The sequence below is a fragment of the Belonocnema kinseyi genome, chromosome 3 (assembly GCF_010883055.1).
Source record: "Belonocnema kinseyi isolate 2016_QV_RU_SX_M_011 chromosome 3, B_treatae_v1, whole genome shotgun sequence".
NCBI lineage: Eukaryota > Metazoa > Arthropoda > Insecta > Hymenoptera > Cynipidae > Belonocnema > Belonocnema kinseyi.
The window spans coordinates 112,937,414-112,948,596 of NC_046659.1; the positions used below are offsets into that span (position 1 = coordinate 112,937,414).

At 20.5% G+C, this 11,183-nt stretch overlaps 1 protein-coding gene across 1 annotated transcript in view; it reads right to left on the reverse strand.

Moving 5' to 3' along the window:
* LOC117169305 (dolichyl-phosphate beta-glucosyltransferase) overlaps window positions 1-9,849 on the reverse strand; it is a 19,529-nt gene extending 9,680 nt beyond the window's left edge. Inside the window, exons 1-4 of the mRNA XM_033355616.1 lie at window positions 9,692-9,849; window positions 7,042-7,216; window positions 875-1,071; window positions 692-800 (exon numbers count right to left, since the gene is read on the reverse strand). Of these exons, the coding sequence (XP_033211507.1) occupies window positions 692-800; window positions 875-1,071; window positions 7,042-7,216; window positions 9,692-9,751 (541 nt within the window). The 5' untranslated portion in view covers window positions 9,752-9,849. The remainder of the gene's footprint in view (window positions 1-691; window positions 801-874; window positions 1,072-7,041; window positions 7,217-9,691) is intronic.
* Window positions 9,850-11,183: the final 1,334 nt, after the last annotated feature.

The window sequence follows — 11,183 nt, forward strand, 5'->3', positions numbered from 1 at the left end:
CTAATTAATTGAATTTTTAACCAAGAAGATTAATTTTCTATAAAAAATAATATAAATAAAAGAGAAATTGAAAAAAGACATTTTCTATCCAAATTTTTTTTTAATAAGATTAATTTTCTACCGAAAAAGACGAATTTTTAACAAAATATAGGGATTTTCAACCAAATAGTATAATATTTAACTAAAAAAAAATTTTTTAACCATGAATACAATATTTAAATTTTTATTTAAAAAAATTAATTTTCAACAAAAACAAATTTTCAACGCGACAGTTAAATCTTCAATTCATAAAATAAATTTTCTACAAAGAAGTTTTATTTTCAACTAAGCAGTTCAATATTCAAATAATAAGATTAATTTTCTACAAAAAAAGAACTATCAATTTTTGAAGAAAAAAAAACGTTTAAATTTAAAGTGAAAAAATTTATTTTCAATCCCAAAAAACGAATTTTAAAAAAGAGACTTGAAGCTTAAATAAAAAAAAAAGAATTTTTAACAAATTAGTTGAATTTTGAAAAACGAGAAAATTAATTTTCTGTCAATATATAATTAAATGACTTTTCTACAAAAATAATAAGATTAAATTTCTACCGAAAAAGACAAATTTTTATCAAAATACAGGGATTTTCAAGCAAATAATGTCATTTTTAACTAAAAAATAACAATTTTTAAGAAAAAATAAATCAGTTACCGTTCAAGACTTCATTTAAACTTGTTTCTAGTTTAGCCAAGTCAGCGAATTTAGTTGCACCATCGGCATCTGCAAAGAGAAGAACACTTCCTCTAGCACTTTGCATTCCCTAAAAAATACAATTATTTACATGAGGTGTCGAATATTTTAAAAATAAAATTACGCAAATATTAAAAAACTTACCAATCTAACAGCGCCTCCTTTTCCGCGATTTTTTACTAAAGCTAGAATTCTCACAGTCTCATATTTTTTTGCGTAACTATGTGCAATCTCGACAGTTTTGTCCACACTTCCATCACTAACAATAATCACTTCGTAAGTGAGACCAGACTTTTTACGATTTTCTAAATAATCGAGACATTCATCCAACATTGGCGGTACTATTTAAAACAGAAATTTTATTTCAGTTATGCAGGATTTCAATTAAAAAGAGTCAATTAAAAACCGATAAAGAATACAAAAAAGATTTAGAATGTAGCTGGAAATTGTGCCAATTTTTTGCGTGAATTTATTTAGGGGCAATTCAAAAATATTGTTTGACCTTTAAAGAATTAGATGCAAATTTAAAAAAAAAATGAATTTACGAAAAAAAAATGTAGTTGATATTTTAACCTAGAAAAGATTTTAAATTTTCAATTAAGAATCTTAATTTTATATTAAGAAAGACGCATTTTCAAGAATATTACATAAATATTCAACCAAACAGTTGGATTTGAAAAATTAAAAAATCAATTTTTAACAAAAAATGGAATAGTTAAACTTACATTTAAAAAAAATTTATTAACAAGAAAATTAATCATCTTAGATTTTAATTTTAAATCCTGAACCAAAACAGATTAATTTTCAAACAAACTGTTGCATTTTTAAATTTAAAAAAATTGATTTTCCACCAAAAAAGATGAATTTTCAACAAAATCCATACGTTTTTAACCAAACAGTTGAATTTTCAACCAAGAATATTAGTTTTCTAGCTAAAAGATTAATTTTCAGCAAATTAAATCAATTTCCAAACAAACAGTAGAATTTCTAAACTGAAAAAATAATTTTTTAACCAAAAATGGAAGTAAAAATTTCCTTTAGGAAAAATGTATTTTTAATTTTTAAAACTTCTACAAAATAGTTGAATTTTCATCCCATAGATATAAAATTTCAACAATAATTTTATTTTCAATCTAATAGTTAAATTTTTAGTTAAAAGAATTAATTATGAATCTTTAACAACAACAAAAAAATAGGAAAAATGTTCAATTTTTAAACAAGGAGATGAACTTTCAATAAAAAAAAATCAGTTTCAGTAAAAAAAAGTTTTTTTTTTAAATTTTGAACTTTCAAGACAATTTTTAAAATTGATTTTCCACCACAAAAGATGAATTTTCAAAGTAACCAAATAGTTGAATTTTCAACATGAAAACATGAATTTTTAACTAAAAAAAATTAATGTTTGACAAAAAATAGAAGTTATATTTTCCATAAAAATATTTTCCATTAGAAGTGATCAAATTTTAAACAAGGAGATGAACTTTCAATAAAAAAATTAAATTTCAGTAAAAACAGTATTTTTTTTTAATTTTGAACTTTCAAGACAACAATTTTTAAAATTGATTTTCCACCACAAAAGATGAATTTTCAACATAAAAGCATGAACTTTTAACTAAAAAAAAATAAAGTTTAACAAAAAAAATTAGTTCTATTTTCCATTAAAAAATTAATATTAATTATTAATATTAATATTAATTATAAAAATATTAATTATGAATCTTTAACAACAAAAAAGAAAAAAATAGGAAAGTAGTTCAAATTTTAAACAAGGAGATGAACTTTCAATAAAAAAATTAAGATTCAGTAAAAAAAAGTTTTTTTTTTTATTTTGAACTTTGAAGACAACAATTTTTAAAATTTATTTTCCACCACAAAAGATGAATTTTTAACAGAATCCATACATTTTTAACGAAATAAAACACTAATTTTATGTACAGAAGAGTTGAACTTTCAACCCGAAACTATGAATTTTAAACAAAAAAAGTAAATTTCCAATCAAATAGTTAAATTTTAAGTTAAAAAACTTATTTTTTTAACCAGAAAAGACATTTTTAATTAAATAAATAAGTTTTAAGCAAATAGTTGCATTTTCAACCAAAAAGATTAGTTTTCTAGCTAGAAGATTAATTTAAAGAAAATTTAATCAATTTTCAACCAAACAGTAGAATTTCGAAACTAAAAAATCATTTTTTAATAAAAAATGGAAGTTAAAGTTTCCTTTAAAAAAAATTTATTTTTTATTTTAAAAACTTCTACAAAATATTTGAATTTTTATCCCATAAATATAAAATTTCTACAATATATTTTATTTTTAACGAAATATTGAGTTCGATTTTTAGTTAAAACTATTAATTATGAATCTTCAAAAAAAAGAAAAAGTAGGAAAGTAGTTTAAATTTTACACAAAGAATAAAATTTAAAAAAAAAATTAAATTTCAGTAAAAAACAAATTTCTACAAAACTATTGAACTTTCAAGAGAAAAAGACTAATTTTCTGTAGAGAAATATGAATTTTAAACAAAAAATTTAATTTTCAATCAAATACTTAAATTTTAAGTTAAAAAAAATCATTTTTTTACATAGAAAATAATTTTTTAACTAAATAGTTAAATTTTCAACCAAAAAGATTAGTTTTCTAGCTAAAAGATTAATTTTCAGCAAATTAAATCATTTTTAAACCAAACGGAAATATTCTAAACTAAAAAAATTAATGTCGAATAAAAAATGGAAGTTAAACTTTATCGAAAAAATAAAAAAATTTAAATGAAAACAATATTGTTTTCTACAAAATCGTTGAACTTTCTATCACATAAATTAATTTTCTGCAAATTTTTGAATTTAAAAGTATTTAAAAAATATATAATAGAGAGGAATTCATAAAAAAAGATTTAGTTTTAAATCTTTAAATAAAAAAGATTAATTTTCTAACAAATAGTTGTATTTTTTAGCAAGAAATTAATTTTCTACTAAAAAAGACAAATTTCCAGCAAAATGCATACATTTTTATCAAAAAATGAAAAACTTGTTTCAATAAAAAAATTAATTTTCAATAAAAAAACGAAACTTCTACAAAAAAAGTTAATTTTAAATCGAATAGTTCAATTTTAACTTTAAAAAAATCATTTTTTAACATTTTTATAAAAATATTTGTATTTTTAAACATAACAAAAATTGATTTTCTCCCAAAAAATACGAATTTTCAACAAAAAGCATCAATTTTACCAAATTGTTGAATTTTTAAGCCACAAAAACTAATTTTCTATAAAACAATTAAATTTTCAACTCGAAAAAATGAATTATCAAGCAAATAGTTAAATTTTCAGTGAAAAAAAAAACTTTTTACCAAAAGAAACAACAATTTCAACTAAAAATATAAATCTTCAAACAAAAAATTAAATAATTTTCGATTTAGAAAATCAATCTGAAAATATTAATTTAAAAAAAAATTGAATTTCAAGGCGAAAAACGAATTTTCAACAAAAAGTATACATTTTTCTAAAAACTTACATTAAGTTTCAATGAAATAATAATTTTAGATTTGGAAAAGCGAATTTTTTACAAAAACGTCTAATTTTCAATCTGAAAATAAGAATTTTCAACGAAAAACATGAATTTTCAAGTCAAAAAAACGAATTTTCAACAAAACGCATAAATTTTTAAGCAAATTGTAGAATTTTCAACCAAGAAGTTTAATTTTCTACCAAGAAAGATGAAATTTTAACAATTTATATCAATTTCCAATAAAATAATTTTTTTAATGAGATTTGATTTTTTTTATTTTTACAAAACAGTTTAATTTTCTACCAAATAATTGAATGTTATACCAAATTGTTGAATTTTTCAGCCAAAAAAAAAACTAAATTTCTATAGAAACGATGACATTTTCAACCCGAGAATATGAATTTTCAATCAAATAGTTAAATTTTCGGATAAAACCAAAACTTTTTTACAAACAAAAAAATATTTTAAAAATTCCAACTAAAATTATGAATCTTCAACCAAAACATAAAAAAATGAAATAATTTTCGATTTAGAAAGGCGCATTTTTTACAAAACCATCTCATTTTCAATTTGAAAATATGAATTTTCAACAAATGAAAAATGAATTTTAATCCAAAAAACGAATTTTTAACAAAACGCATACATTTTTAATCAAACAGTAAAATTTTCAACCAAAAAGATTAATTTTCTACTCAAAAACAGAGGATTTTCTATGAAATTACATCAATTTTCAATTAAATACTTTATTCACTGAGATTTAATTAAAAAAAAAAGAAAAAAATTTCTACAAAACAGTTCAATTTTCTACCAAAAAAAAAAAAACGAATTTTTAACAATTTGTGGAATTTTTAAGCCACAAAAACTAATTTTCTATAAAACAATGAAATTTTCAACCCGAGAATATGAATTCTGAACCAAATAGTTAAATTTTCAGTTAAAAAAAAACTTTTTACCAAAATCTTCAACCAAAAAATACAATAATTTTTTATTAATAAAATCGAATTTTTTACAAAACTATTTAATTTTCAATCTAAAAATAAAAATTAAAAAAAAATTGAATTTTAATCCAAAAAAAAAATAATTTTCAACAAAATGCACACATTTTTAAGCAACTAGTCGAATTTTCAACCAAGAAGATTAATTTTCTAATCAAACAGGGATTAATTAAAAAAAAATTTAGTTTAAAATTAAGTTTAAAAAATTTAAAAAAATGCGAATTTTCTACAAAACAGTTTAATTTTCTACCAAAAAGACGAATTTTCAAAAAATTTCATACATTTTTAACTTTATATTTGGAACAATGAATGTAAAGTTAATCTAAAAAAAGACCACTTTTTAACAAAAAATAGAATAGTTACACTTTCATTAAAAATAAAATAATTTTAGATTTGAAAAAAATACGAATTTTTTACAATATACCAAATTGTTGAATTTTTGAGCAAAAAAAAACTAATTTTGTATAAAAACAATGACGTTTTCAACCCGAGAATATAAATCCACAGCCGAATAGTTTAATTTTTAGATAAAAACACCTTTTTAACCAAAAAAAACAAACATTTCAACTAAAATTATGAATCTTCAAACAAAAGATAAAATCATTTTCGATTTAGAAAAGCGAATTTTTTACAAAACAGTTTAATTTTCTACCAAATAATTGAATATTTTACCAAATTGTTGAATTTTTAAGCCACCAAATTTTTTTTTTATTTGAAATTTAACTATTTGGTATAAAATTTAATTTATTGGTAAAAAATTAAACTGTTTTGTAGAAAAATCGTTTTTTTTTAAATTAAATCTCAGTAAAAAAAGATTTCATTGCAAATTGATATAATTTGTTAAAATTCATCTTTCTTACAAGAAAATTAATCTTCTTGGTTAAAAATTCTACTATTTGCTTAAAAATTTATTCGTTTTTTTGACTTGCAAATTACATTTTTTTTTTGTTAAAAATTAGACGTTTTTGTAAAAAAATCGTTTTTTTTCAAATCTAAAATTATTTTATTTTCAATCAAAGTGTAAATATTCTATTTTTTGTTAAAAAGTGGTCTTTTTTCAGATTAACTTTACATTCATTGTTCCAAATATAAAGTTAAAAATGTATGCAATTTTTTGAAAATTCGTCTTTTTGGTAGAAAATTAAACTGTTTTGTAGAAAAATCGCTTCTTTTTTAAAATTAAATCTCAGTAAAAAAATATTTCATTGGAAATTGATATAATTTGTTAAAAATTCATCTTTCTTAGAAGAAAATTAATCTTCTTGGTTGAAAATTTTACTATTTGCTTAAAAATTTATGCGTTTTGTTGAAAATTCGTTTTTAAAAAATATAAATTCAATTTTTTTGTTGAAATTCCTTATATTCAGATTGAAAACTAGACGTTTTGGTAAAAAATTCGCTTTTCTAAATCGAAAATGATTAAAATTTTTTAATGTTCTTTTATTATTTCATACTTTTAGTTGAAATATTTTTGTTTTTTTTTTTGGTTAAAACGTTTTTTTATCTGAAAATGAACAAAAAAAAAAATTTTGATTCAGAAACGCGAATTTTTACAAACCCGTCTAATTTTCAATCTTAAAATATAAATTTTCTAACAAAAATGACAAATTTTCTACAAAACAGTTTAATTTTCTATTCGAAAATAAGAATTTTAAATAAAAAAGTTAATTTTTAATTAAACAGTTGAATTTCAAACTAAAATTATGAAGCTTTAACAACAAAAAAAAGAATTTTCAATCAAAGACTTCAAAAAATAACGTGAAATTTATCGCAAAATTTTTTAGATCCGCGCTTAAATTTGATTTTAATTCTTACATCGCTCTTCTTCGTTGTAAGCAGGAACAATGACACTGAGATGAATACTCCATTCGTCGTTTATAGAAGGAAAAGCTTCCTTTTTTCCAGATATCGGATTAAAATAAAATTTTTCTTCGTCATTTCGCCACACATTAGGATACGGTTGCGTTGTCACGTACAATATCACGCAAAACTGAAAAACAAGTTATAAACAAAACAAAAAAATAATCCACATCTGATGAAATAAAATTTTCCTCATTTTTTGAAAATATAACAAAAAATGTGCCCCCAAATTTGCTAAAATTGTTCTGAATTTTATGAAAGTGAAATAAAAATGTCAAGGCAAAATTACTTAGAAAGTTTTTCATAAAAAAAGGAAAATAGTACCATTCCGATGATTTATAAAAATAGATTTTAAATGTAACAATAAATTCCACAATTTTTTATTTTGAGAAAAATTGGAATCCAATTTTACTTGTTTCAAAAAGAGTTCCATACTTTTTTCTTCAAATATTTAAAACTTTAGAAAACTGTCCAAAAGTAATAAACCTTTTATAAACGTAATAAAACAATTACATAATAAAATTACCAATTTATTTATTTTAACAAAAAATATGACTTCTACAGTTGAATTTTCAACAACATAATTAAATCTTCAACGAAACTGTTGAATTTTTAATGAAAAAAGAGGAAATGTCAAACCAAGAAGATTATTTTTCTACTAAAAAAATTAATTTTTTATATAAAAAAGATAAATTGAAAAGTTATAAATCTTTGACTGAAATAGTGAAATTTAAATGATAAATTCTCAACAACAAAATTAATTTTTGAACAATATGGTTGAAAATTCAACCAAAAACTTTGGTTTTTAAAGCATAATTAAATAATACATGTATACATCTATTTGAAACCAACAAAATTTTTAATTTACAAAGTTTAATTAAGCTAAAAAAATATTAATTTTCAACCAAGCAGTTAAACGAATTTTCAATAAAATATGAAAAAGTTACATTTTCAGTTAAAAAAATTAATGTTAAATTAAAAAAAAAAACAAATTTTCAACGAAATTAAAAATTTTTTAACCAGAGATGAACCTTCAACCAAAAAAAAATTAATTTTAAACAATTTATTGCAACTTTTAACCAGGTAGTTAAATTTTCAATTAAAAAATATTATTTTTAAGAAAATAGTTCAAGTTTCAACCTAGGAGATGAATATTAAAACTAATATTATAAATCTGCAACTGAAATTGTTAAATTTTCAGTTGACAAAATTAATTTTCAACCCAAAATGAAAAACGATTTTTTAAAGATAGAGGTAAATTTTCAATTAAAATTATTAATCCTCAACAACAATTTAAAAAAAATGATTCAACATTCAATAAAAAAAATTTTTAACGAACGAAAAAATTGTCATTTGAAATACAAAAGACCAAAAAAGATAAATTTTCACTAAATATTTTTCAGTCAAGAAAGAAAAAAAATCATCTAAATTGTTAAACTTTCAAGCCAATCATGAATTTTCAACAACAAAATTAATCTTCATAGAAAAAGTTAAGTTTTTAACCCAAAAAATGGGACATTTTATACAAAGATTTTTTTTACCCAAAATGAAGAATTTTTAACTAAAAAAGATCAGTTTCCAAACAAAAATGAAAGTTACATTTTCAGTCCAAAAAATTTAACTAAAATGATGAATTTTGCTCTTAAAATAACGCATTTTCAACAAATGAAGATTTTCTTTAGTCAAAAATAAAAAATAAGTTCATCGAAATTGTTGAACAAAATGAATTTTCTGTAAAAAAAAAAGTTAAATTTCCAACACGATTAAATAAATTTAAATTTTCCAATCAAAATAACGAATTTTCAACAAATAAAGATTTTCTTTAGTCCAAAATAAAAAATAAGTTCATCGAAATTGTTGAACAAAATGAATTTTCTGTAAAAAAAAAGAATTAAATTTTCAACGCGATCAAATAAATTTTCTACCAAAATTTAATTTTTAACAAAAAAGTTACATGTTTTACCAAAAAAGAAGAAATTCCAAACCAAGAGGATTAATTTTCTACCAAAAAGTACGTATTTGTAACAAAAAATATCAATTTTCAACAAAAAATGGAACCGTTAAAACAAAAACAAAATTTTTTTAACAAATTAGTTCAACTTTAAACCAGAGATATGAATTTTCAAATAAAATGATGATTCTTGAACTAGAATAATTAAATTTTATTTTCAAACAATTAATTTTCAGCCAAAGCAGATACCTTTTTAAAGGAATTTCTGAATTTTGAAAAAAATAATACGATTTATTTCTAAAAATCTAATCGTCAAGAGGAATGAATTGCAAAAATAAAACAGAAATAAAAGAGAGAATACTAGATTCTTTTTCTGTTTTTATATATTTAAAATCAATACTTGAGAAATGTGAGAATGGCGAGGGCGAGAGTATCAAAATATAACCTCAAATAATTTGACATTTGTATAAAATCTGAAAAACTTGAAAAATATATGCAAAAACCAATAAATATAATTTTACAACGATATTGAACTGATTAAAAATAGATAATACTAGACTATTCTGTCATTTTTATTTATTTTAGTACTGTTTCTCGTGCAAACTGTCAAAATACACATAACCTCAAATTAAAGTGTCAACCTTGTCAACTTACCAAAATTATGGAAACTGCAACGATTGGTAGCACAAAATCAAATATTATCATCAAAAACATGATTATACGAATAAAAATGGTAAAAAAACTTAATAAAAGTGGCTCAAAGAATCTACAGAGACTCTGAAAGTACGAATACGTGGCATGTCTGGTGCTCCATTGTCGAAACGCCACATGCGACACACGACAGATGAAAATAATGTGCCTTCTTTATTTTTTACGCATTTCTTTACTGTTTCAATTCTGTTAACTCCTCAAGATCACTTAAATAAATAAAAAAATGTATGATCGCTTAAAATAAATTTTTTTTTATAGTATATTAATATTATATATTTATATATTCTTTTATATTTAAAATACATATTTGGGTATAAATTATTATTATAAATATAAAGGTATAATAATAATTTATATTATGATACAAAGAAAATTTGGAACTACTAAAAAATACCGAAAAATAAAATTTCCGAATATTGTAATTATTGAAGTGGAAAATTCCCAAATAATAAAATTCTCGAATAATAAAATTCCCGACAGAGTTTAATTTTACAGACAATTTTTAAATGCAATTTAATTTTAATAATTTAATTCATTTTATAAATACATTTTTTTAATGATTTAAATTCCGCAATTTTCTGCCGGGAATATGAATTATAAAATATGCAAACTACAAAATTCCCGCATTTAAACAATTGAAAAATGGTTCTTTGTTAAATATTATTTATTTATTAAAAATATCGTATGAAATTAAAATAACAGTAGTTAAAAAAATACATTACTGAATGAATTTTTTTTTGAAAATGTGCATAGCAATTTTTTTAAATTAGAAAAAATGTTGATCAGTCCTAAATTGAATCCTGTATATGTTGTTCGGAAAATGCATTTAGAACCGGAAATAATTTAGTAAGAATTTTTCTTTCGTTCAAAGCGCACGTGTTTTTTAATATAATTTTTATACAATTATTGCTATTTTAAATTCAAATCTTTTTTTTTAAACTTTAAACATTAAAAGAAACTTCGTTGATAAAAATCTTGTATCATTGTATTTTTAATAAATAGATAATATTCATTGAAAAACAATTTTTTAAATATTTACATTAGGGAATTTTATATTTAGAGATTTTTCTTGTTCAGATAACTTTTCTAAGATTCTTGAGAAAATTCAAAAACATTTTTAAAATTTCAGATGTATTATCAAATTAGTAAAAAGGATTAAATAAACTTATATTTTATAAAGTTTTAAGCATAAATGGAGTAGTTAAATTTTCAACTGCAAAAAAAAATTTCTGCTAACAAATAGAATGTGCAACAAATTAGTTACATTTTCAACAAAACAAATGAATTTTAAACTAAAATTATAAGACTTTAACAAAAAAAATTATTTTCAACCTTATACTTGAATTTTAAACTAAAAAAGATATATTTTTTAACAAAAAATATAATAGTTCAATTCTCAATTATAAAAATATATTTTTAACAAATAAAAAAAAAA